General features: G+C 48.3%; 1 protein-coding gene across 12 annotated transcripts in view; it reads left to right on the forward strand.

Moving 5' to 3' along the window:
- FGFR2 (fibroblast growth factor receptor 2) overlaps positions 1–22,074 on the forward strand; it is a 102,594-nt gene extending 80,520 nt beyond the window's left edge. For 11 of the 12 annotated variants that reach the window (XM_032595188.1, XM_032595190.1, XM_032595189.1 and 8 more), the window contains 8 exons: positions 2,481–2,602; positions 4,910–5,020; positions 6,490–6,680; positions 13,413–13,535; positions 14,288–14,358; positions 16,576–16,713; positions 18,352–18,457; positions 21,619–22,074. In XM_032595188.1, the coding sequence (XP_032451079.1) occupies positions 2,481–2,602; positions 4,910–5,020; positions 6,490–6,680; positions 13,413–13,535; positions 14,288–14,358; positions 16,576–16,713; positions 18,352–18,457; positions 21,619–21,783 (1,027 nt within the window). In that variant the 3' untranslated portion in view covers positions 21,784–22,074. Of the gene's footprint in view, positions 1–2,480; positions 2,603–4,909; positions 5,021–6,489; positions 6,681–13,412; positions 13,536–14,287; positions 14,359–16,575; positions 16,714–18,351; positions 18,458–21,526 lie in introns of all 12 variants that reach the window. The other variant, XM_032595192.1, reaches the window with a different exon arrangement.
- The last annotated feature ends 5,628 nt before the right edge of the window (positions 22,075–27,702 follow it).

Consider the following 27,702-nt stretch of genomic DNA (forward strand, 5'->3'; position numbering starts at 1 on the left):
AATTAGATGTAAAATACAAATTGCCCTAGGAGTCTTCACTCAGCGTTGGCTGTTTTTAATGGTTATTCATGTAATATGGGGCTGAAATGGTTCAAATATGGTATCTGACATCAAATTTCCCGTGGTCCGTAGTATTTTCCTTAGTGGATGGTGTGGAGGTGTTCTGATCAGATGTTTGTTCTGATCAGCGTGCCCGCCTGGGCTCTGTGGAAGGCATTACCGGGAGCTGTTTATCTCCTGATCTGGCTTGATGCCCACGTATTTGGGCTCTCTTGGACTGGATCTGAATCCTGGTTCAGCTAGCCAGTGGCTAGGCAACCTTGATCTTCTGAACTTCCATTTTTATCAACTAACGATCATAGTACTGACCCCCCAGGACTGAGCACAGTTCTTGGCTTCTGAGTTTCCCTGCCTTGTGTTTCCCTTCCTGTACGGGTAGGCTGAGAGCTCTGAACCACAAACATCAAGAAGATGGTGGGGCCAGGCGGAGAGTCTGTGAGGCAGATCTTGTGCTCCCAGCCCTCTATTTCTGGTCCTGCCCAGGAGACAAAGTATGACGGTCCCTGAAGACCGTCAGCTCACCTGTTGTAGTCGTTCGAATCTGAACAGTGGGAGTAGTAGAAGGTGGACACCCCAAACCATACGTCTACATTCCCTCACCCGCCGTAGCCTCTTGCCTGGCTTGGATACAGCTTTCACTCCCTGTCTGTCCTGGCATTTGCAGTTACCTCCCTAAAGTTAAGTCAGAGAAGTGTTTAATTACAATCAAAGAAACTCCCACACAAACTTGGAGGTACCAAGATAAGCTCTTCTAGAGACTGGGTATGACGAGCTCTCTTTGGGAAGAGAGGTAGCTTACGTGGCACCTGTGATTTCGATTCACCCAACTCCACACCAGTTTTGTTTCCCAGCAGCCAATTTCGAGATACTAATGTGTGCCATGAGCTAGGACCAAGTAATTATACAGGTGTCACTCTGTCAAGAGAGCTGATGGAGGTAATTTCCAGTGTGTTTGTGTCCTGTAGCGAAAAGACCATTCTTCATTCGGGACTTGTTTCTTGAACAATAACTGGGGAGGCATCAGAGGAAACACAAGGTGTGGTTCCCTTCCCTGGAGAAGGTGGAACGAGAACGGGGTTGTTTCTCGCCAAGCCGCTTCGCTCCCTCGTTTGAGCGTACCAGTCGGAGGGCGTGCACATTCCTGCACGAATAGGACCGAACTAGGGGGCTGCGATCGTATCGTAAGAAATCCCAGCTCTCGGGTTCAGTGCATGGTTCTTGTCGCCTGTGACGCTGCAGCCAACAGTGGAAGTCTGTGTGTGCCTGACCGTTAGCTCCCACCTTGGGGGAGGACCCTCGGTGCGGAAAATCTGAGCGCTAGGCATTTCAAAACGGAGTTTAGCACAAACGTAGGTGGAGCAGATTTCCAGTGAATGAAGGCTATTTAGAAGCAGTTTATTAGATTGGAGGCAGAAGTTATACAAAGAAAGGATTGTTACGCTTGTCGTAGCGGGGCAATAGGACATAAATTAGCCATTTTTCCAATGCAAATGTTTATTTTCTGCCAAGATATTAAATTTAATTTTAGTTCAGGATAGAAACAGAATGACCTCAGCATAGCATACGCCGCCCTCAGTCTTTGCTTAGCTTTTGCAAACCATTGTGTGCTTATCATAAATAGTGTTTATTTACTAAGGGCAGCTTAATACTTCACTGTGTTGTGCTTAAGTGAAAAAACCACATTCATAAGTATCCCAAAGATTTCTCTGTTCTCTTGGCTTCGAGAATGCCCAGAGACAAATCTATGGCTATTAGTATGGTGTGCACCGAGCTTCTGAGCTTAGAAATACAGTTCCTTGTGTTCACTCTGGATTTTCTTCATTATTAATTTTGGGTAGTTAAGGATTTTCTAAACTGTGAGGTCAAAAGAGAGTCCCCTCAATTTCTAGAATTTTCTTTTTCCTTTAGGGAAAAATTAGAGATTCCTTGAAATGCGTTTAAGATTCATATCATGTAACTTGGCCAGGAATGTGACCGTAAAATCCATTGGTATTTGAATAATAGTGATTTTAAAGACCTCACTTCACAGAGACAAAAAAAAAAAAAAAAGAACAGCTTTAACATTTTTTCTTTGAGACATTCTAAATTACAAATATTCAATTGGCTCAAGATCAAAAGCTCTGCATTGTTAGCACTTAGGAAAGCTGACCACCTCACTAGCGAGGATACCTTCCACAAAGAAAATAAATCGTGAACACAAATGTGAAATTTAATAGCTGTTCCACCCGTAATTGACATTCTCTAAAACGTCACTAAGAAAATACTCAAGCGCGTGTGTACCCCAGGTCTCATTAGTTCCATATGATAAATGCTCCATGCTTTTGCAAGCCGCTGAAAGATTTTTATATTTAGTTCTGGAATTTCCCTCGCTACACCCCTTCACCAGATGCCGTGTGCTAATCCCCTATTTACACATTTAGGCTGACGCTGGGCAAACCTCTGGGGGAAGGTTGCTTTGGGCAAGTGGTCATGGCTGAAGCAGTGGGGATTGACAAAGAGAAGCCCAAGGAAGCAGTCACCGTGGCAGTGAAGATGTTGAAAGGTGAGTGGGGTGAGGGGGATGGGTGGGGGTGGGAAAGGGGTGGAAAGTCTTATCAAGAATGTTCCTTTTGTGGCATGTGAACTCTATCATGGCAGGGGTCAGAGAGCACATAGTTGACCTAGGGGTTGAGAAGTTTTCCATATAAATCAGCATCCCGGACAGACGATTTATCTTGAGCTGTGTGCACTTACAAGAAAGAAAAGCCAGTTTTGTTAGAAAGTGGTAGCCTCCCAGATTGTTCTTCGTCAGCTCCTAGGTGATGACCGTGATTTCCTATTCCCTCTATTTTTGTAGATGCTTAGAAAGTAGCAACTCACGTATGATTGATTAATTTAGAGGAGCATCGGCCTCTTGGATTTGGGTCCCAAACCTTCCCTTACAAATAAAGGAAGGTTGACCCTTTTGGAGGGAGTGAGGGGGTGCAGGGAGAGGAGGTCACACCTTCTGTTTTGTAAGAGAAACAAAACAGAATTCACACCGGTCTGGGAGAATCCCTTAGAAAGCTAAACGGACACCAGCAGGATCGGTGGCTGGGTAGAACCTTCTGGGCCATGCGAGCAGTTACCCCGGGACGTGAACGTCACATGTCGTTGTGCACTGACCTTCTAGCCCTGCTTCATGCCTATGTCCAAGGAGCTTACGGCGTTTCAAACATTAACTTCTTCCTCCACAGTATTCTTTTATGAGACGAGTTATAGGGAACGGTTACATTATAAATCCTGTCGTAGGGATCTTAGAAAGGACGGTTTTTCCCACGTGTCTGGGCAGAGACACCTGTTCTTGAATATGGGTGCCTGACCCATTTGTGGATGCTTCCTGAATTAGGCTCGTTCTTTCTTTCATGGGCTGTCGTGGGATGATCCTGTCCCTCCCTGTGTGGGGAGGTAGCAGGTGGAAGGAGTAAGAAAGATGACTTTTTTTTTAAGTTGTTGATCTGCATGGCTCCCAAGAAAACTGGGGCGTTTTGAGGTCCTCGCGTTGGGGTTTGATACCTGGGAGGACTGTGCTCCCCCACCCCACGTGTCTCAGCTCCACCAAGAGAGGTGGCCCTCTGGCTTTCGTCTTGTGTGGCCGGGGCCTGCCTTGTGCGCCCTGGCCCTCTTGCGTGGCAGGTGTGGTGGGCTGCATGCCCCACAACAGCCAACCTTGGCACCCCCTGGCCACGTGCCAGGGCACGTGTGGGGAGGGCCCAGGCTTCCGGCCTCCTTTGGCAGAACTTCTGTTTGGCGTCTGGAGTTCAGAAGTGGAGGTCTGGGGGGGTTATTTCTTTGGATGTACCCAGGTTGGTCCTCCCTTTCAGGATGGAGGAAGACTTTAGCCCCAGAGCCCTGTCAGGCGTCCTTTTTTTACAGCCAGTGGGTGGCTCACAGCAACATCCCAGCCCTGTCTATGCTCCGTGTGTCTGTCTTACCCTCCAGTCAGTTAATTGCATTGCTCCTCCTTTTGTGAAGCTGAAAAGCTTTTTGCAACGAGGCTGCTACGTATTTCCTTATCTCATTGTTTTAGTAAATGCAGATTGTTCCATATTGAATTAGCTCAGAGAGGTTCACGTGGAAGAGGCTTGCCACTTTCTAGAAGCTGTGAGCCTGTGACTGTAGGACCTAAGCCGCTTTTCTTGAAATTATAGAGCAGAAGTTTAGAAAACTTTAATTCTTTTATGTTGAGAATCACAGCCCCCTTTGAGAAACCCATTATAGAAGGCATGGGCCTTTGCCCACTCAGAATGCGCGCGCACACACACACACACACACACACAGTTATGAGGTGCCCCCTGAACCTGTCTGTGAATTTTCTAAGGGCTACAAGGGCTTGGATTAGCAGCACTTGGTCTAGAGAAAGTCTGTAGTGATTTGACATACCCCATCCGGGTCCCTCTCCCCACCCCTGATGCGCTCACAGTTGTTTTCAGACGTCTTGAAGTTTGATAAGGTTTTTTCTGAGGCCCCTTAGATCTGCCAGAGGATGGAATTATTTCATGATGAATTTAAACACCTCCCCCCCCCCGCCCCCGCAATTTGTGAGGTTTGCTGGAAAAGAATTGGCCTTCAGCAGAAGAAGGTCTATATTTCTAGTCCTGACTTTTGACCTCATTGACCCCAAATTAGCTATTTGACACGGATCGGGGCAGCTCCCCGTCCGGGCCTTTGCCCCCTTCCCAGTAAAATGAAGGAGATGATTTGGAAAGTCTTTTCTGGTTCTAAAATTCAATTTCATGCTGTTTCAACTACGTTTTTGGCAATGACTTACAGCAGCAGCTGACGGGTTAAGAGAAAAGTAACTGGTTTTTAATTTACCGAATGTTTGTAGATGATGCCACGGAGAAGGATCTTTCTGATCTTGTGTCAGAGATGGAGATGATGAAGATGATTGGAAAACACAAAAATATCATAAATCTCCTTGGAGCCTGCACTCAGGATGGTGAGTAGGAGGAAAAAATGCTTTCATCCAAATAATTTACGCTTCGACGTTAGCATCGTTTTAGAAACGGTTGGACTTTTGGATCTTGCTCCTCGGGTACCTCAAGTGCGTGTTTAAAGTTCTCTTTAAAAATCCCCTTAGGAAGATGTTCCTGGCCATGAACACAAAGGGGACTTTGTGACCGTACTGGGGGACTGGGGAATGGTAGGCGTTGGGTGGCTTTGGATGGGAGGGCCTTATAGAGTCCTGCTGTTCTGAGGCCATAACCTGGAGGGTGTTCGGAAAGGACAGGCTCCTTGTGGTTTTGTCTGATGGTGCTAAGAGGGATTTCTCGAAAGAAGACCCTATGTTTGGGTTGACAAATGCCTTAAAATGGGGATTGAGGAAGCCATGTCTTGCTATGGGCAGCGGATGGCTGAGCTCCCAAGACTAGCTTAGAAGAGGAGAGAGTAGAAGGAAGGGACACGTTATCTGCCTCGGGGGAGACAGAGCCCTGGCTTCTCCCACTGGGGAGCTGACTAGCCCTTTGGGACTCCGATTGAGGATAATGAATAGACTTGAAAATCCTATCTTTGCCTCAGCAGCTTCTCTTTTAGGTCGATACCGGGAGTCGGGAGACTTTCCGTGGAGGGTGATGGTAGATATTTTTGGTTTGGTGGCCTTTAGCGTGGGTCTCGGTGGCCACGACTCGTGTTTGCCCGGTAGCGAGAAAGCGGCCACAGATGATGCAGATGTGAATGGGCCTGGCTGCGTGCCAATACGATTTAATTGCAAAAACAGGCAGTGGGCAGGATTTGGCCTGCGGGCTGTCATTTGCCAACCTCCGATCTGTGCCTCGGAGAAAGGATCGCACGTGTGTGTAAGGAGGCGTACCCAGAAGCGTTTGTTTATTACCAACCTGGAAGCAACGTAAATGCCCATAAGTATAGAGAAATAAATAAAGTGTGGCCTATTTATATGGTAGAATGTATATACAGCTGTTGAAAGGAATGATCTAGATTTTTTTTTTTTTTTATCAGCCCGACTGGGTTCCTTCCTCAAGGATAATACGTAGGGGGAAAATGTTGCAAAGCCGTATCTTCACGACGCATCTATGTGCTGGAAACCAGTGCATTGCTTATCGATACATATATGTGGGTAAAATGATTTAAAATGAACGGGCAGAGACAGATCTCTGATAGCCATTGCTCTCCAGGAGGGCACTGGAGCGCCAGGAGGGGGGCACTCGCCGTACCTCTGTTTATTTCTGGAAGACTTTGGGGGCTCGCTCTCTTGACCAAGTGTCGATTGGCATTTTGGGGAAGAGGAGAAGTGCCGCTGTCCTGTTTTTGTGTGTGCTTTTCCGTATGTTCAAATTCAACAAAAAAAGCGCCGGCTTGTGAGAGCTCACACTGTGCTGAGGTTCCCGGGGGGGCAGATCTGGGAAGGGTAGTCGCCTTCCTGATCTGCTTTCTCTACTCCGTCCGCAGGGCCGCTCTATGTCATAGTTGAGTACGCCTCGAAGGGCAACCTCCGGGAATACCTCCGAGCCCGCAGGCCCCCCGGGATGGAGTACTCCTATGACATTAACCGCGTCCCCGAGGAGCAGATGACCTTCAAGGACTTGGTGTCCTGCACCTACCAGCTGGCGAGAGGCATGGAATACCTGGCTTCCCAGAAAGTGAGTCCTTCACATTCTCCTCAGTTGGGTAGATTCCAGTTTAAAAAAAAAAAAAGAAAGAAAGAAAAAGCCTGTGAAGAAAACAGGCTCTTTGGACGTGCTCGTTTGCTGAGTCAGGCCCTTGCATGTCTCGTACAACCTGGAAAATACTTACTGCATTATTCACACAGGGGCTTAGTGAACTCTTTTCAAAGCCAGAGCAGCCTCAGAAACGTCAAGGGACTGCATAGATGAGCAGAAAAGGTGTCTCCTCTCCTGAGATTCAGCTCTCGGTAGAGAGCCGCGGGCGTCGAGGGGGCGCGGGTGATTGTTTTTGGCTGTATTCGTTCTATGCCGAGTTGGTGGATGGAGACTTTGGGTGTTGGGTTAATGGTTGCAAGTTTGAAAGGGCGTTAAATATTCTAAGAACAGAGATCAGGCGAAGGGATATTTTAGTAACACTGAGTCCTGGATGTCATCTGGGTTTATTTTGTCTCCTCTCGCGGGGTGACCCTCTGGTTAGAAGTTGGCCAGGTCCCCTGAGGTGAACCGTCTGCATTCCAAGCATGCCCCTGGCAGTGGAACTTTAAACATCTGAGTTATTCTGAAAGCAGTTAGACAGGTGCCCTGATGTCCTCTGGGGCATTTTGGATAACCCAAGACACCCTTCCTTAGCTCACGCTTTGCAGGGAGGGTTGTAGGACTTTGTCCTTGGGCAGAGGTGGGGTCACTGCCTACCTGTGCTGGAGCTTGAAGCCCATCTTCGGGTCCCCAAAGAAGCGAGGTTCTCTCGTGGGCGTGGGCCCACTGTCACCGTGGGGACCTGGGCTGGGTCACGGCCGTGCCAAGTCCTGTGAGTGAGCGAGGCGGCCCGCGCCTGACCCCATGGCGTTAGGGATCCGGGGGAGGGGTGGCCACATCTCCGCCCCCGCTCCTGTGGCCACATCGGAACCCGGCCAGAGCTACCACGTGTTCTGTTGTTGTTGTTGTCGTTGTTGTTTCAAGAGAGTCCAGACTTGAAGACCTTTTCAGATCTTTTTCTTCCCCCCTAAAAAAGTGCTCACCGTGTAGGTTTTAGGAGACAGTTTGGTGCCTGTCTCTGTGTGCAGGTGCACGAACCCAGGGGAGTTTTGACGTGAGGAAACGGTCAGCTCCGGAATGTGGGACATTTCACAAGACATCGCTTCACAATGTCAGCATCACAAAAGACAAAAAGTACTGGGGAGATGGTTCCAGATTAAAGGCAGCTTAAGAGACAGGACAGCTCCATGTACTCGTGTGACCCTGGACTGGGTCTTGTTCAGGATGGGAGGGGGGAGGGGCAGCTTTTATCAAGAACATTTATGAACTGAAATTTGAAATTTGAATTTGAAATTTGAACTGGCAAACGTCGGTATCCGTTGTTCTAGTTCACCTTTGCTGTAGCTTCCAGATAGTCCTAACTAAAACCCTGGGGAGTATGACCTGCCCGCAGGCTGCCAGTTGTGACCCTCAGGTCTTGGTCACTCTGGACCCTCCCTGTGTGGGAGAGGGGGAAGCATTCCCATAGCGGGTGGTGGAGTGGCTCCAGGCCTGAACCTCTTGGAGCAGGAACCTTGGGCGGCAGCAGGAGAGATTAACAAGAAATGTGGGACTAAAAGTAAGTATGTAAAAGGCTGAGAAGCGTGCTGTGCAGGAAACAGGCAGTGTGAGGTCAGTGGGGGGCCTGGGGCCGGGTGTGGGCGCAGGTGGCCGGTGGGCACTCACGCGGAGGGAGAGCTGTGCGGCTTCTGGGGAGGGACGTCGAGAGCAGGGTGTGAGATGCGGCTGGAGACCGGCGGGCCCTGCTGATTCAGGGCCTCCCAGACCCGGGCCGGGCGCTCCCGGCACATGGCGAGCCACGGAGGGGCCTGACGGGGTTGGGTTTGTGCTGCGAAGCTCGCTCCTTCTCGCACTGCTCGTGACCGCTGGGTTAGAAGCTCGGGGTCCTGCGGAAGGTGATGGTGGTTTGTGTTAGGGTTTCTTGGCTCCCGGAGGCACTGGAGGAGACCACTGATGTGGGATCTGTTTTGCTGTCGGGGTACTGAGTAGATTTCCGGTCGGAGAGACTGGATGGCGGTGCCGCTGATCGGGACGAGGAGGACTAGGGAGTGGGAATAGATTCTGGTGGGCCATCCAGGATGCACCTTGAACATGCGCGGACGCCCTTCAAGGGCCGCTGTCGAGCAGGAAGCTGCAGGCCAGAGCTTAGCTCTGAGGGCTGGGCTGGGACCTCGGCAGCCAGCAAAGGAAGTGTAGTTTCAAGGCACAGGTGGGCATCTAGGCGGGGCGAGGCGGAGCAGAGGGGCAGTAGAAAAAACTCTCAAATCTGGAGCTTGGCTCAAAGCACCCGATGGCAGTAGAGGCTGAGGGGACTCAGAGGTCGGGAGGAAAGGCAGGGTGTGGTGTACAGAGGTCACAGGAGGGGTTTCAGAAAGGTGGGGTGTTCTTCTGCTCGGAACAGGAGAGGAGGATGCGCCTTGCACCAGGCTCATGGAGCCCGCGGGGATCCGCCGCTGCTCCCAGCTGAGAACTCGGACATCCTTCCTCCTCTGTTCAGTGTAGTAGAGAAGGAACCAAGGGTCAGGTGAACTTTGTGAAAGGGGGCAAGCGAATACATTTTAGGATGAAGACCGAAAATGCCCTTGTCAATGGGGTTGTGATAATAGCGATTCTCGCCGTGATTAATTACTACCTGTTTTTGAGAACTTAACATCTGCCAGGCACAGGACAAGCCTTTTACATACAGTATCATCCATAACCTCAGAACAGCTCTGGGATAGGTGTGATTTTAGGATAAGCGAGGACTGTTAGGAGGTACCAGGAAACCTTTGGGCAGGTAGGTATGTCTAAGTCATTTTCTGTATTTCCAACATGGGGACGCCTAGGTCCACAGAGAAAAGTGGCTGGTCCCAGACCTGGCCCTGTGGTTCATTCCTCACCCACCCCCCTCCCCAGACTCCCCTGCTCTCTCAGGGAATCCCTGCTTCACTCTGGATGGAGGGGAGGACCACTCGCACAGGGTGGGCTAGGGACAGAGCTGTATTCTGATAGGGCCTTGCGGGGTTCCCTTAGCTGAGGATCCTCTGCAGTTAAAGCCCTAGAACCGATATGAAGCTGGTGGTCGATGAAGATCTTAAGAATGGTCCCCTTGAGGGGCGCCTGGGTGGCTCAGTCGGTTAACCGTCCGACTTCGGCTCATGTCACGATCTCACGGTGCGTGAGTTCGAGCCCCGTGTCGGGCTCTGTGCTGACAGCTCAGAGCCTGGAGCCTGCTTCAGATTCTGTGTCTCCCTCTCTCTCTGACCCTCCCCTGTTCATGCTCTGTCTCTCTCTGTCTCAAAAATAAATAAACGTTAAAAAAAAAAAAAAAAAAAAAAAAAAAAGAATGGTCCCCTTGAGCAGAGCCTGCTTCCAGAAATGGAGGGCTTTTTCCTGACAGTGGAGGGGAAGAAGCAGGGAAAGGGCCAGATCCTGGCCTGCCCATACGCATGCCTCATGGCCGCTAGCAGTGAGCTTACTGGAGGCCAGCTTAAGGAACTGTTGAGTGAGCTCTCTGGCTCATTACTGATGGAATGCAATTATGAATTCGCCTCAGTAAACATTTACTGAGTCAGGCCCTGTGCTCAGTGCTGGGGATACAGAGATGAACTTGTAGGGCCTGTCCTTGAGCCGCTTTCCGATGTAAGTGTGTGCGTGTGTGTGTGTGTGTGTGTGTGTGTGTGTGTGTGTTGGTGGGGAACTAGGCAGTTGGCAGGTAAAGAAGCACCGTGATGTACACGGAATACAACTAGGTGATATGGGGTATTTGAGCCTTGTACAAATTATGAAAGTTGTGCTGTTTCTAGTTCAGAGGCCACTAACTTTTCTTCTTACCAAATCCCCAAACCAGTTAAACTTACTCCCATGTGTTAAGCCTGAGTGGGTGTTTGTTTGCTTTTGTTTTTTTAATTTAAAAAAATTTTTTTTTCTTTTTTAACATTTATTTATTTTTGAGAGACAGAGAGAGACAGAGCATGAGCAGGGGAGGGGCAGAGAGAGGGGGAGACACAGAATCCGGAGCAGGCTTCAGGCTCTGAGCTGTCAGCACAGAGCCCGATGTGGGGCCCGAACCCACGAACCACAAGATCGTGACGTGAGCCAAAGTCAGACGCTGGACCAACTGAGCCACCCAGACGCCCCGGTTTTGTTTTTTTTTAAAGCAAGCACCAGCTTTCCCATCTGTAAAATGGGTGTAATCACACCCATCTCCTAGGTTGCCATGGGCATTTAATTAGGTCAGCCGTGCAGAGGCACCCATTACACAGTCTGGGTCATAAGGATGTTAGTCTTTCTTCCCTTAGTGACCCGTTGATCTCTGCTTACTTAAGAAATGGAATACCAAATGGTCTGAGGGCCCTAGTTATGTAAATGATCAGCACTGCACTGGAAAACAACTCCCGATTTCTGCAGATGATGGGAATTTGGCTTGATGTTAATTATTTTCTTTTCCTGGCGTGTTGGTTCCAAGTCTCTTACTGTTCAGCCCAGAGGGTGGGCGTTACAGCCCAGAGGGTGGCCGGGAGTGTTTGGTAGCATCGTGGGATGTGGGAGATAGGTGCTAGGTTCTGGCTCTCGCCCAGATGGTGATGGAGGCCACTGTCGTGGCGTCTCTGAGCTGAGCCCTAATGTGTGGTGGGAGCCCAGCGTGTGGGAATCCGGATTCTTCTGGCCGCACGGCTTGCCAAACGCACAGAGCTCGTGTCGGCGGGGAGCACGCCGCCGGGAGAGTTTGGCCAAGGGCTCGGAAGTTCAATCTGAAGGGCCTCCAAACTAGGAACATGGCTCCCACCCCGGCCTGGTCCCCAGACGGCTTCTGCGAGCTCTCACGTTTCCTGCTTCCATTCTGGCCAGGCACAGGCATACTAACTTGTGGGGTTTTTCCGCTTTCCCTTTTCTGGTGTTTGCGCATCTAGCGGGCCATGGAAGCATCTAAAAACCAGGAATTGTTGGGCGGTGGGCAGGAAAAGAGAATTCCCGATTTATTCTTCAGAGAGAGCTTGGCTGGCTTCTCTATACTGGCCATTTCGCGGAGCGCCTGTCTGCAAAGAGCCCCATTTCGCCTTTGTCAAGTGGCCTGATAGGACTCTCCTCCTTCTGGTCATTAACTTTGCCAGGAGCCCGTGTAAAAGCGTTTGAAAGGGATATTTGTTCACCTCTTTATACCTTACCTTTTCCAAAAAATAGGGGGTGATGATTTGGGATTCTAATTACCATGTATCATGATGAAATCTTACTATGCTGAAGTGTAACTGAAACGTTTAGAACAGCTTGCAAAAGTATATCATTTGTAGAAAGGAAAAATGGGAATTAATTATCTCTAGACCCAAGACCGACGAGCGAGTTTGTTTCAGAACTAGAAATTAGCCGCCCCGTGTAGCGAGCATTTCAACATTCCGCCCTGCCGCCAAGGCAGGTGACAGGCATAGGTTGGACCCTTTTTGTGGGCTGGTGTCTTCTGGGACATGGACAGACAGGCGTTAGTCATGATCTACGCCGGGAAAGGACGTGGTTAGTACTTTGAGAAATGCAACTTGTGGGAAGCTTAGCAGGTGTGTAAGGCTGAGTTTGGAAGCTTGGAGACCCGTTAGGGGCAGTGTGGCATCTACGGGGATGGAGTGAGCAGTGGTGACGTCCTGGGCTAAGTGGTTAGTAGTGGGGATAGAGCAGGATGGACAAAGGGCAGAGGCATTTGGGGGTCGATGTCAATAGAACTTGGGAGGAGGGTGCAAAGAATTCTGGGGTGTATCTCCGAGAGAGAGCCGAGACCTTGAATTGGAGGTACCAGAGAGATGTTAGTGCGGAAATGTTGCATAGCCTGTGGAAGATAACAAGGAGGGTCCCAGGAGAGAGAGGTCAGGAAAGAGGTAGGAATTTGCAAATCTTTTGTATGTATCTAACAATAGAAGCCCTGGGGTATGTGGAAATACACAAAATTAATGGGACATTTCCCCAGTTTTCAGGGACCTGGGGAAGAGAGGAAGCTAGGTTAAAAGAGTGAGCCAAGGGAGGGATGGGGTCGCACTCAAGGGGGGTTGGGGGTGCGTTTCTGAAAGGAGCATGAAATCAACAGTGTCCAGAGCTGCAGAGGGAAGAATTGAGGCGTTAGAAGAACTCACTTTGGTCTGACAAAAGGTTCCTCCGTCGACTTTCAGAGGCGTGGGGATGGAAACAATGTTTGCGGACTGACCAGGAGGTAAAGATGATGTGGTTTTGGAGGTTAACTAGCTCTTCTGAGTTTGTCTGTAAAGGGAGGGAGAGCAAGTGTTGAGATAAAAGATTTTAGAATAATCTAGTTACAGATCTCGTATGAAGGACACCAGTGTTGGTCCTTGCTGTATCTTTACTCTTCAAAATGACTGGGGCCTTGGTTTTTTAGTTTTGTTTTTAATTTTTTTTTAATGTTTGTTTATTTTTGAGAGATAGAGCTCGAGGAGGGGAGAGACAGGGAGACACAGAATCTGAAACAGGCTGTCCGCACAGAGCCTGACGCAGGGCTCGAACCCACGAACCACGAGATCGTGACCTGAGCCCAAGTCAGACGCTTAACCGAGCCACCCAGGTGCCCCTAGTTATTTTAATTAGAAAAGAAATAACCAATTTTTGATTTATGATGTATTTCCTCTCTGCATCCTAAGAAGTATGTTTTCTCTTTATTCTTGAAACATTTTGAAATGAGTTCTTTCTTGGTTTCAGTGCATTCATCGAGATTTAGCCGCCAGAAATGTTTTGGTAACAGAAAACAATGTGATGAAAATAGCAGACTTTGGACTGGCCAGAGATATCAACAATATAGACTATTACAAAAAGACCACAAACGTAAGTCAGTGGCAATGATGTGGTGGAAGGAAGGGGGGCGTGGGGGTGGCACGGAATGTTCTAGATGAAAGATGATAGATGCTCATTCCTCTGCCCTTTATCCCTGTTCTTTTGCTTTACTCTTTTTTTTTTTTAATGTTTATTTATTTTTGAGAGAGAGCGAGCGAGCGAGCAAGCAGGGGTATGGCAGAGAGAGAGAGGGAGACACGGATTCTGAAGCAGGCTCCAGACTCTGAGCTGTCAGCCCAGAGCCCGATGTGGGGCTCGAACTCACGGACCTCAGGATCATGACCTGAGCTGAACTCAGACACTTAACCGACCGAGCCACTCAGGCACCCCATGTTTTGCTTTACTCTTGACCAATTTCTCAAGAAGTAAATTTAAGCTATATTTAAGGTACCTTTAGTAAAGGTGAATAACCAGCAGCCTCTTGGGTCAAGAACTTCCCTAGCAAAGACCAGAGCTTGGGAGTTTCTAGGTTAATTTTTGCCTAGAAGGTGGTCAGGATGTGTCTGTGTGCTAGGGAGAGAGATGGTCATGAGAATCCAGAGAAATGGCACTTTATTCATGCGCCCAAATCTGCACCCTGCACGTTCTATCCAGGCCCTGCTGGAGCGGATTCCTTCTGCTCTCCTGACTGACCAGTGAAAATCATTAGCATCCGCTCTTCAGTGAGGCACAGTCTGCTGAGCTTGCTAAAGTAAATTGGGTTTAAGAGAGTGGCTCTTACATTTTTTTTCCCACACTTGCAGGGACGACTTCCAGTCAAGTGGATGGCTCCAGAAGCCCTTTTCGATCGAGTGTACACCCACCAGAGTGACGTGTAAGTAACTCCTTTTCTCTGGCTTCTTGCCGTCGGGTTGCGTTGCAAAAAACACCGTGTTCACCTCTCTGGAGTCTTTGGTGCCTACCGTATCTCACACGTTTCTGGAAGGTGCAGGAGCCGGCCTTAGAAAGGACGGATTTTATGGTAGGCTGGTGACCAATGCCGTGTTACTAATCTGCCCAGCTTCAAAGCGCACACGGGAGGCGCACCGCAAAGCCACCTCTGGCCAGAGCGGAAGTGCCCCCCGCCCCCCAACTTATTCACGGATGTGCGGCCTCAAAGCCGCTATCGAATTTGCCAAACTGGTGGCATGTTCTTTGCTCCCTGAAAGAAGGAATTTTGAAACTTCTCCTACTCAATGGTCATCTACCATACTTCCCCCCCATCCTAGCTTTGCCCCGACAGAGAAACGCTGAGTGGGGCACGGTCTGCTCTGGTGATTTCCACGGGGCCTGATGGCTCTGTGTACCCTTTGAAAAAAAAATCAGACCTTGTCTTGGCACCCTTGAGAACGTTAGAGAAACAGAGTGAACATTCTATACTATGTCCGTGATGGTAACACCTAAAAGTACTGTCAGGGTCAGGCTCCCAACTGATGTTGTCGACTTTTAGGTTTGGAAATGAGGTCGAACGATGTTCCCGTGGTGGGACGCTGGGTGGAAGGTTACAGAGCATCTCTCGGTAGTGTTTTCCCCAAGGTCCCGTGAGTCTAGAATTCGTCCAAAATAAAAAGCTGGAATCAGTGGAGTTGTTTTTATTCGTGGGAGCAGGAGGACCCCCGGGGCAGGTGTTGATTCCCTGCCACACAGTTCCAGAAAGAAGGTGCTGGGGGCCCGTGTTTGCAGGGAGCCAGCTGCCTGCGTGGGGGTGCCACTCTTGCTCTGCACAGAACCGGGGAGAGTTTTCGTTTCTCACCCCAAACCTGAAACTCTTCCGGATAGAGTCAGTAGGGGTGTGTTTCCAGAGCCACAGTGACAAAGGTAAATGCAGGAATCTCAGCTCGATTATGCCAGGAATTGTCAGCATCCTGAAGGGGGCCCAGAAAGTCCAGCCGTGGGTCTCCGCAAGGTCAGGTGCACATGGTACCTTGTGAGTTGTTTTCAGATTCTCTTGTGGGAAACTTGTCTCGGGCCCAGGATTCCTCCAACCTTTTTTTTTGTTTGTTTCACATTTTTTTTTTTTAATGTTTCTTTAGTTTTGAGAGCAAGCGAGAGAGAGAGAGAGAGAGAGAGAGCACAAGCAAAGGAGGGGCAGAGAGAGAGGGAGACACAGAATCCGAAGCAGGCTCCAGGCTCTGAGCTGTCAGCACAGAGCCCCATGTGGGTCTCGAACTCAGGAACGGTGAGATCGTGACCTGAGCTGAAGTCAGAGGCTTAACTGACTGAGCCACCCAGGCGCCCCCCCCCCTTTATTTTCTTTAAATGTTTATGTATTTTGAGAGCGAGCAAGAGAGAGGGGGAGGAGCAGAAAGAGAGAGAGAGAGAGACAGAGAGCAAAAATCCCAAGCAGTCTCCGAGCCGGCAGCCTGGAGCCTGATGGGGGGCTAGATCTCATGAACTGCAAGATCATGACCTGAGCCGAAATCAAGAACCAGGCGCTTCACCACCTGAGCCACCCAGACGCCCCAGGATTCCTGCATCCTAACCCCAGCCTGATGCTAACTTCCTTTCATGACCTTAGTAAATCAGGAACCGTTTGTGCCCTCAGATGCCCCACTGGCTGCGCTGGGCAGCTGTTACCTCCAGCATTGGCTTGCTGGCCTTATTCTGTCAACTGCTCCTGCTGGGGGGTCAGGCACATGGGCTGACGGAAGAGCCGGACGGCAGCATGAAGAGCTTTGCCGCTTCCGAGTCGAGATCCTCACATGCGAACACCGCATTTAACATGAACAACTTCACTTGAGAGGGATGGGATCAAAACCCAACCACCCCAAAGCTCCACCAAAAAAAAAAAAAAAAAAAAAGTGATGGTTTACCATCACTCGCGTGTTGTCTGTTGATGGAAAATTCCTTGAGAACATCCCTCACATCATCATCACTTGGGGATGCTCCTTCGGGGCAGGAAGGAACATGTAGGATGAACTTCAGGAGGGCTCGGGTCATTTGTCTTTGAACATGAGAAGTGAGTGGGTGTTTATTTTCTTAACCGGGCACGTTGAGGGTTTTTGCGATTCAGGTGGGTTAGTAATAACCGTGTTTTCTCTCTCCTTTGCAGTTGGTCCTTCGGGGTGTTAATGTGGGAGATCTTCACTTTGGGAGGTTCACCCTACCCAGGGATTCCAGTGGAGGAACTTTTTAAGCTGCTGAAGGAAGGACACAGGATGGACAAGCCGGCAAACTGCACCAATGAACTGTAAGGGCCATTGTCTCTCTTGACGCTGTGTGGACCCTCCCCCCTCCATGCCAGGAACCCTTCTCCTGACTTACTTAGGGTTTTCTAAGGCCCCTGGTTTTCTGTATATGCTCTAAGAAGAGTTACTGCTGGAATTTTCTGGGCTCAACCCCAGAACTGCAGTAGATAGCCACACTGACAGCCATGACTGTCCCAAAGAAAGCACGTTGACGTGTATGGAGTGAGCTTCAAATCACAGAGGGCATCAGGCTTGCGGGCCGAGGGCTCCTACCTTTGTAGAGTGATCTTCCTGGACCACTGTGCTATGTCCTGCCGTTGTCTCTCCTCAGAGAGACAGGGAGAGATACGCCTGGCCTTTTCTCATACACAAGCTGGAAAGCCGTGGGGCTGCCCACACGGAGAGGGGGATTAAAGGCCAGGATAGCTTTTCTTCACTGCGTGCGCCGGCCCCAGCACAGCCAGGGGGAATGGGTGTTTCCACAGCTTTGTGACCACTGGAGATTGCCCTTACGATTGACATGGGCCCCCATTTCCTTGGAGCAGACTCGTGTCTGGTGACCTGTGTCCCACCCACGGTTTAGCACAGAGAATTAAAAATTTGTCCAGGTGCCACCCTTGGAGCCCCAGGTCTGACTGGAAAACCATGAGCTGGTTTCTAGAAAAACCTAGCCCACACTTCAAGTGGAATTATGTTGTGTTTGTGACATGTGTCCTGTGCAGTAGAATCAGTGCTTTGAAAAGGAGGCTCTCTCTTCCCAACCCCCCAGGGTTAACTGAGAAGAGTGATTGTCCCAGAGACTGTGGTCTATTGTGTATCGTTTCATGGGGATTTTATATCCGTAATCCCATGAGTACTTTTCACTGCACAGTGGACATCTGATGAATGGCCACATTTTATAGTATATTATATAAAGGTATTTATTGTGCTGCCTGTCATTCCTATTGCTTTTTCTACTATAGAGGGTCTGTCGAAACCCATAATCAAGATAAGGCCTGGGACCCTGGGCCTGTCCAAGAGTTAATCAGGAAGTTAACGTGCAGCCCAGTGATGGCAGATTAATTCATAAAAACCTTACCTTAAAGTTGTGGTTTTCAGACTTCATTTAAAACAAACAAACAAACAAAATCTGAGGAAGCTTTGTCCTCGACAGTCATTAAAACCCGAAGCGTGAGAGAGAAGATTCTCCGTGTAGTTGCTCTGGTCCAGGCAGGGGGTGGGGGCGGGAGGGGGTTGCCGGGGACAGACTGGAGACCCGGTCCCATAATAAGGCTTTTCCTGCCACGTCCCAAAGTGCCCTTGAAGGTGTGATACGCCCATGGGGTGTCACCGTCACAGGAGCACAGAACCCGGCAGTGAAGGCATCTCAACAAATGTCTGTCTTCATGGCATAGATACTGTTCTGAGACATTTTGGGTAAAGTGATGTTTTTGTAGCTCAGAGCGCTTGGTTTCAGAGGAACCAAGAGGTGAATTTGGTGGGAGCGGCGGGGGGTAGTGCAGAGAACTGCCTTCTCATCTGGAAAGTTCTGATCCATTGTCATCACTTCAGACGTGTCTCCATAGCGCCTCTTAAAGCTGGCTTCTAGCCGGGCGCCTAGTACGTACAGAATGCATTCACCAGGAAATCCGTTTCCCCAGGTATATGATGATGAGGGATTGTTGGCACGCCGTGCCCTCACAGAGGCCGACATTCAAACAGTTGGTGGAAGACTTGGACCGAATTCTCACTCTCACCACCAACGAGGTAAGAACCCCCCTTCCAGGAGCCCGCGGGCCTTTCTTGGGAGGCCGGTGCGGCGCTTTCAACGCAACCTCGCCCGCAGGAGGCTGCGCTGTGGTCGATCGTTTTCCCACGGGGCTCAGACAGAGTCAAAATCTCTGCACCTCCTGAGTCCTGAGTTTTCTCAGAGCGGACTCACGCAACCGGACCCTCCGCGAGGCTGCGCCTCTCTGGCTCTGGGGTGGTGGGTAGGAGAGGGGGGAGGGGAGAGAAACGTCCGGCGACGGCCTTTGGGCTTGCATGGGAGGGTGCGTGGGCCAGTTGGACTCCGCACCCTAGTCGTTAGTGGAGGAGCCGCCGATGGGCTCCCTTGGTGGCAGTGGACTGCCATCTGAGTTCCCGCACAACACACGCCCCTGTCCCTGTCCGCCGTGACCCTGTCCGCTAATGGCCTGTGGCCTCTATCCCCGGGTGTGTGAATGCACACACAGTTTTCCTATAACAGGCGACTTGTGATTTTTTTTTTTTAATTTTTGTAATGTTTATTTATTATTAAGAGACAGAGAGACACAGAGCATGGGCAGGGGAGGGGCCAAGAGATGGAGAGACACAGAACCCAAAGCAGGCTCCAGGCTCTGAGCCGTCAGCACAGAGCCGGACGCAGGACTCGAACTCACGGACCGTGAGATCATGACATGAGCCGAAGGCGGATGCTTAACCGACTGAGCCACCCAGGCGCCCCTTCGGTTTGCAATTTTTTTTAAGTGAAAACTTGTATTTTTTGTCAAAATATTTTTTTCTATAAAATATTTCTAGTCTGTACCAGTAAAAGAAACACCCCTCACTGTCCGAATCCAGTCCGGGCAGTGCCTGCTTCAGCATGCAGACAGAGTGATCTGTATGGTTGTGGAAAATGTATGATCTGAGCAGGAGAGAGCATAAAACCCAGCAAGGCCAGAAAACCCCCCACGAAAAAACTGTTCATGAACGAATTGGAGACATTCAGTGAGGGTACAGAGAGCAGTCTTCCCTCCGAACGAGAAAAAAAACCTCCCCCAAACCCACAGTTGTCTTCCCAACACCAACGAAAGCTTAAAATTGCTTAAATAAAAATAATACATTTAACGTATTTTTAAATAATACATTTAATAGTATGGGAATGATTTTTTCAAAAAAGAAATAATCCGCAGCCTTAAGCCAGCAACATTATCTTGTGCGTCTAACTGTAGCTGATAAAAGGAGAGATTGCATTTAAATGAATACAGCTGACCTTCAGAAGTTGAAAGGAAAGGAATAGTTCAAGGGGGGGAAAAAAAAGCAACTTTCTTCTCCTGCCAAAATTGTTGTTTCTAGTGTAAGTTCCTTTAACCCTAGACTTGGACTCCACTGATATTCCTATTTTTTTCCCTATCAGATCTGAACATTTATGGCTGCATGTAGCAACTGGGACAGCACTAATGTTCCATTTTAATGGTCCTGCGTCCATGCCCCGTGCTACTTTATTTATATATTTATATTTAAAGCGGGCCCATTCATGCTGAAATTTACATCTAGCATCCTAAAATAAAGCAGAATGCCATATTGTCTAACGGATATAAAAATCGAAGTTTCTTTCCTTCTGAAAATCATTACCATATGCTGGAGAAAAATGGTTCCATTTAGGACAAAATTTCATTTTTATCATTGTAAGCAAAAAGTTCTCTTTTGATGTGGTGGGTGTGTTTGTTTCCAGTTGTGCGGTTAATGCTGATGTTGTTGGAACTTACACATCCCCCACTCTCGGATGGGGGTTCTTTTCTTGCCAACCCTGGTGATGAATTATAGCGGTTTATTTTTTTTTTTAATTTAAAATTTTTTTTTTGTCTTTTAAAATGTATAGTCGCCAACATTCTGTGGGCTCTTTTCTGATAACACGGGGGCTGGTTGTGCTGTGGTCTGCACTTTTTGTCTCCCCTCAGCAAAACCGCCTGTCCTGGAATGTCACTGGCTTGGGGGGTGTGAGCAGAACGGCCCCAGTGTGTGAGCCCAGCGGGGACAGCGAGGCCCGGCTGTTGCCCCGTTTAGAAATCTTCCCATAGTTCGCAGAGCGGGGGTCTGCAAACCTCGTCAGTAAAGGGCCAGATAGTAAATATTATCATCATTGTGAGCCAGACGGTCTCTGCTGGCAATATTCAGTCCTGCCATCAGGGTGAGAAAGCACTTACGGACGATGCGTAAATGAGTGTCTGTCTTCCGGATAAAACTTGATGGACCCTAACATTGAAATTTTAGGTGAATTTTATGTCATTTTATATCATTTTAATGCTATGAGATACTATTTGTCTTTTGATTTCCACCGTCCCCCCTCCCCCCAACCATTGAAAAATGTTAAAAAGCCATTTTTCGCTCATGGGCCATACAAGACCAGGCAGTGGACTCAGAGCCTACCATAAGTCGGAGGAAATGTTATCCTGGGTCGCCCGGGGAGCTCAGAAGAGCCCTTTTTGAATTTCAAACTTTTCTTTAACAGTCCATTATGGATTGAACATGCACGAGTCTATCCGAGCCTTTTCTGAACCTGTTTACATTTTCAACTCAGAGGGCTTCTGAGAGTGATGATTACATCTGTGAAATTACCCGCTGAAGGGAGACATATTCCCCTTAAATGATCCTAGAAACTGCAGTAGTGAAATGTAATTCGTAAAATAAATATTCATGGTCTCAGCTATTTAAAGGGGTCCCAGGAGTCCACAGCACATTATGTTTTTGTCATTTTGCCGGGGCTCGAATTTGACCCGGGTGCTCTCTCTCGAGGAGGCACATAGCCAGCCGCTCGCCTGGGGTCTGTGCGAGTGGAATTGACCGGTCGGCACCTCCTTCTTATCAGCTGGGTTTAGACGTTCCCTGCTTGCCCATAGTTTAGTCACGATGGGTTGTGAGAGAAAAGTCGAGGGCAGCCTGGAGTAAACCTAGTAGGGGTCTCGAGGAGGTCTTGGTGGGACCCGGGTGGGGGCTGGATCTCTGGAATCTTCAAGGGGCGCCCCTGTCCTGTCCCCGCTATCGCGTCTCGAGAGCCTGCGTGTGAAATAAAAGTCTTCTCTTCCCTTCTTTCAGGAATACTTGGACCTCAGTCAACCTCTCGAACCGTATTCACCTTGTTATCCTGACCCAAGATGAAATAAAACGTCTCTCTTCCCTTCTTTCAGGAATACTTGGACCTCAGTCAGCCTCTCGAACAGTATTCACCTAGTTACCCTGACACAAGGAGTTCTTGTTCTTCAGGAGACGATTCTGTTTTCTCTCCGGACCCCATGCCTTACGAACCATGCCTTCCTCAGTATCCACATGTAAACGGCAGTGTTAAAACATGAACGGGCTTGTCCTTCTGTCCCCAGACAGGACGGCACCGAGAACCTAGCCACGCTGAGCAGGGAGGCCACGCCCCCGGGAGCTTGCTGTCTCCACTTGTATATATGGATCAGAGGAGTAAATAATTAGAAAAGTAATCGGCACACGTGTAAAGAGTGTATACAGTTGGAAACTTGTAACCTTCACCAGGAGAAGAAGAATGTTTCTGGGGCAATCGACTTGTCCATGGGCCACCACGCGCCCATGACCCACTGTGGGTACTGGCTGTGGACCAGTTGGACTCAAGGCAAACGTATGTTCTGCCTTCCTTGTGAATTTTGTAATAATTGGAGAAAATATATGTCAGCACACACTTACAGAGCACAATTGCAGTATATAGGTGCTGGGTGTATGTAAATATATTCAAATTATGTATAAATATATATTATATATTTACAAGGAATTATTTTTTGTATTGATTTTAAATGGATGTCCCAACGCACCTAGAAAAATTGGTCTCTTTTTTTAATAGCTATTTGCTAAATAAATGCTGTTCTTACACAGAATTTCTTAATTTTCACCGAGCAGAGGTGGAAGGATACTTTTGCTTTCAGGGAAAATGGTATAACATTAATTTATTAATGAATTGGTAATATACAAAACAATTAATCATTTATAGTTTTGTGTTTTTGTTTCTTCGTAATTTAAGTGGCATTTCTATGCAGGCAGTGCATCGGACTAGTTAATCTCTTGCTTGGACTTAACTAGTTGTCAGATTCTCTGACAAGAGAAATATTTACCGAATATGACTAATTTGGGGAAAATGAAGTTTTGATTTATTTGTTTAAACTCTGCTGTCAGATGATTGTTCTTAAACCACCAAAATGCCGATAGTAAGCGAGCCCCATTAATAAGAAAGTATTTTGTTTTGCTGTGCAGCCCTGTCACTGGGCCCGTGGATCATGTAACTGGACTTCCCAAGACAAATGGTAACAGCGCTCTCTTAAAAAGATGCCTTAATCCATCCCTCAAGGATGGACCTTAGTCGAGCTGATAGCAGAATGTACTTCTCTCCGGCAGCTGGACTTCTGCCTGAGTCGCACGTTAATCAGATTAGCCTGTATTCTCTTCGGTGAATTTTGATAATGGCTTCCAGATCCATTGGCGTTAGAGCAGCCTTTTAGAGTCTTAACATCTCATCGTAGAAATTGAACATTGAGTTGTTCTGCTGATAGTTTGGGGGATACTTCCATCTTTTTAAGGGATTGCTTCCGTTTAGTTCTGGCAGGACCTCGCGGAAAGATCCAGCCTGATACCCGTGTCAGACACGATGTCGCCGTGTTGTTGGTTCTGTATTCAAGTATCGTGTTTTGCTTTGGAAACACCTACTCACTTTGCTATAACCATGCAACATGAATGCAGATTACACTGATTCTATTTGTTACGGAATTGGAGAAAGTATTTAATAAAGCCTGTTAATTTTTATACTGACAATAAAAATGTTTCTACAGATATTAATGTTAACAAGACAAAATAAATGTCACGCAGCTTATTTTTTTAATACTCTTGTCTCACCAAATGGTTTCCTGTGCTTGGAGGGGTGTCGACTCGGTGCTGTTCGGTGGGATTGCACGAAAGCCAGAGCCGGGAAGGCTCGTTGTTGGCTACAAACCGGTGATGAATTATCAGAGGGGTTGGTCGAGACCAGCAGAACCTGGGACCCTGAGACCGGTGGGTCCCGTGGAAAATCAGGGGAAGTTGGTTTATGTTCTGGCTCTGTTGCTTCTTAGGGCCCCAAAGATGTCCTTGTAGCTTTGTGGGCCCTTAGTTTCTCCCAGAAGAGCAAACGGGGGATGGCATGGGTGAGAGCTTTGCAAACAGGGACGTGGTGTTGTAAGGATGACAGGTGCTGAAAGACGTATTCAGAAGATAGGGACCCTGGGGAGGGACCTTGAAACCTCTTAGGCTGGCTTCCCCATGATGTACGGAGAGGAGAATTTGCTTCAGCATTTCAAAAAGATAGCCTGAACAAATCTTAAAATGATTTGACCTATTTCCATGCCACCAAGAATCTGAAGAGGGAAATGGTGTTCTTCCTGCTAATAACCTGCAAATTCTAGGACTCAAGCTCTCATTACACCTGCCTGCCAGCCTCCGTAGCAGGAAAGGGAGACAAAACTAGTCTGACTTCTCCCAAACTTCAGCCATGCTCTCGGAGCCTTACGGTGGAAAAGTGCCATGTTTGGGGCCTTCATTGTGTTTGAGGCCATTAGTGGACCGAGGGTCTTCCCGGCTATCTGGAGGGTGGCCTACCGGCCTGGTTCTGCGTTTGCCAATCTCCCGTGCTCCCCACCATCGATCAGCAGCAGAGCAGAGTTGTAATCCCACCCAAGAGAATGGGACTTCAGAAACTAATTGGAAGCAGCTTTTAATTACGTGTGTACAGGAGGATTATTCTGCAGCCCACTGGGCATTGTCACGGGGGTGGGGGGGACCCCCTTGGCCCGGGCTGACGGCTAACTTACTGGTGCGGCATGCGTGTTTGAAGCTGGGTGCTGCATCCGTAAGAGTCCTTCTCTGTGAAGATCGATGGTGTGGATTTTATGCCTTTGGGACTAAAGGGGCAGTTTGTGGCTTTTTAGTCGACAGTGGAGATTCGAATCTCATACTGGCTGTTGGCCATTTTGATTTTTGAATTATTTCGAGAGATTTGTCATCTAGGGAAAGATGGCAGAATGATCCATGAGACGAATGAGAAATACTTCTTTTTTTGAGCCCTGCCCCAAATAAACAGATGGAAGCAGGGTATGATAGCAATCCTGGAGCTTCTGGTCCCCCGCACCCACCGCCGCCCCCCACCAGACCCAAGGAAAGCAATGGAAATTAGTTGAACCACAGTGTGATTGCCATCATGATGTGAGATCAGTTCATTTACAAAGAAACAAAAGTCTCGGACACCTCCGTGAGAGGTGGGTCGTCCCTGGGCCCGCCATCTCCAACTGGGAAGGGTGTAGTCAAGAGGCTGCCTCGGAAAGATGGGGCCTTCCGGAGGGTTCTGTGGATTCCCTTGGGACTGGGTACCCTTCTGCCCTGTTAAGCCTCTCAATCCTTTACCTCAGGGAGCTTCCCTCCACACAGGAACCTAAAACACGCAGTTACAAACCTCTGGCAAACTGGCACAGCCATGCATTGAGGACCCAGCCACCATTCTGGAAACAGGAAGTTGGTCCACTAGCTTGAACCGTACAGTTAAGCCTCCGGAAGGGTGGCATACAGAGGTCCCCGCAATTACAGATTAGGAACTGGAGGTTCCTGAGCGTGGCATGGCTGGGAATGGTCTAAATAAGGCTGCAGCCTTGCACAGTACTGGAGAGAGACGGTGGTAGACTGAGACAGAATGAATTCATTTATTTCTTAAAGCCGGGTGATGTCGAGCAAGTCTTGGATTCTATGTGGACTTTGATTTCCTCGACCGTAGGACTAGTTAACCACCAGCCTCGCGGTCCCGCAGTGAGGGCTACCTAGAGGAACTTAGCTCAGCTCCGGCACGCCAACCTCAATAGTGTCCTTCTAAGAATTTGTTTTTGTACCTTTGTGATTTTTTTTTTCCTAGTGTATTCACAGGGTTGTGCAACCATCGCCCCCTAATTCCAGAACGTTTTCATCACTTCAAAAGGAAGCCCTGCCCCAATGAGCAGTCGCTTGCCATTTCCCTTTTCCCCTGAGCCCTGCAACCCTCGATCTGCTTCCTGTCTATGGATTTGCCTATCCTAACCATTTCACAGAAATGGGATCGTAGTTTGTGTTTGCCTTCCTTCACTTAGCATGGTATTTTCAAGATTCACCCATTTTGTAGCGTCTATCGGTAATTCCTTTTTATTACCAAATCCTATTCCACTGTGAGGATATATACACATTTCGTTTATCCGTCCGTTGGTTGATGGACATTTGGTTTCCGCTGTTTGCCTATCAGGAAAAGTGCCGCTATGAACATTAGCGTGCAAGTGTTTGTGTGGACATAAGTTTGCATTTCTCTTGGGTGTATACCTAGCAGTGGGATCCCTGGGTCACACGGTAACTCTGTGTTTTTTTTTTAAATTTTTTTTTTCAACGTTTATTTATTTTTGGGACAGAGACAGAGCATGAACGGGGGAGGGTCAGAGAGAGAGGGAGACACAGAATCGGAAACAGGCTCCAGGCTCTGAGCCATCAGCCCAGAGCCCGACGCGGGGCTCGAACCCACGGACCGCGAGATCGTGACCTGGCTGAAGTCGGACGCTTAACCGACTGCGCCACCCAGGCGCCCCGGTAACTCTGCGTTTAACCTTTCGAGGAACTGCCAGAGTGTTTCCACAGTGGTTGCACTATTTTACATGCTCGCCAGCAATGTATGAGGGTTCTCGTTTCTGCGTATCCTTGCCAACATTTGCTATTGTCCGTATTTTTTATTATAGCCATCCTAGTGGGTGTCAAGTGTCTTCCTGAGAATGTAATAGCCGAGGAGATCCCCCTCAGATCATGAGTGAAAGATACAGAATACCTTACTGGGTTCTCTAGAACAAAATAATTGGCCTGGCTTTCGCACTTCTAAAATGGCCGAGATCGGTGAGAGGGCTTCAGTGGAGGCTCGTGGAGTAGAGGGTGCTGAGAAATCGATCCTCCTCTTTTTCCTCTTGGCCGAGAAAGGAAGGAAGCTCGGCCACGGGCTGCAGAAGGAGAGACCTGCTTCCTGGCCGGAATCCTTGAGTGCGTCTCGCGTCCCCAGTTTTACGCCAAACGAAGTCTGGGGGACTTGAGCGATCCATTGGGACTGATTCATGCACCATTACTTATGTATGCGCATTGGAGCCCTCCTCCAGCCAGCGTTTTGATGTTATTTATTTTTTGATGTTTTTAAAGATGAAAGCAAAGTTTATCTTCTCTCACATTTCATCCCCAGGAAGCCTTGAAATGACTTGGCCAGGCACGGACTGCAGGAGCCCTTCCACGTCTTAAGTGACGTTCTGGAATGGGGCCCTTCTTGTGTCCTTTTTGCCTCAGGGTTCAGGGGGTTTTGATGGGCTGCTCCAAATTGCCTCTCAGTCCTGGCTCAGAGGTCACACGAGGTGCTGTGGAAAGGAGACAGTGGATAGGACAACGATCCGCGTTGACCACCTTGCCACTATCTGCCATTAGCTCAGGACCTTTGAAATAAAAGGCAGTGGGTTTCTTCTAATTTGCAAATCTGAATCCTAGAGTATGTAGCAGTTGAGTGGCAGAATTGGGTTTAAAATACACATGCAGGTGAGTGATGTGTATGGCTCAGAACACTGCCTCCTTCCGGGCTGTGTCTTTTTAGTTTCTTTCTTTTTAATTCCTTAGTTGGGGTCATTTAACCGAATCCTGCCTGTATCCCTTTCAAGTCAAAGTCTGTAGCACGATGTATTTGGAAAGGGACAGAGAACCTCGATGGATTTATAAATTAAGAATAGAGGAGGAAACGTATTCTTCTTCCGGAAAGGGATGTGATAAGTGATCTCCCTCAAATGATTGTTGAATTAAATAAGACTTTACCTGGGAAGCATTGAACGCAGTGCCTGCTGTGTGGCCTTCAAATATTAGCAGCAGTTTATGCTTATATTTATCATCTTTCTACAGATACAGATGTAAACATACACACAGATGTAGATACAAGGTCAGAAAAGTATAAATATGTATATGTATTTACAATTACTACTGAAGAAACTGATTCATGAAATTGCTAGACAGTTGTGAATTTCATGACATCTCCCCCCACTTCCCTGAACAAACATCATTTAACTTTTACGTTTGTAAAAATGACCAAAATTTCCAAAAATGAAATTATGCTTACAACACTCAACCTGTTATGGTCCCCTTTTTAGTTTGATTTTTTTTTTAAAGTTTTATTTATTTTTCAGACAGAGAGGGCGGGGGAGGGGCAG

The sequence above is a fragment of the Lynx canadensis genome, chromosome D2 (assembly GCF_007474595.2).
Source record: "Lynx canadensis isolate LIC74 chromosome D2, mLynCan4.pri.v2, whole genome shotgun sequence".
NCBI lineage: Eukaryota > Metazoa > Chordata > Mammalia > Carnivora > Felidae > Lynx > Lynx canadensis.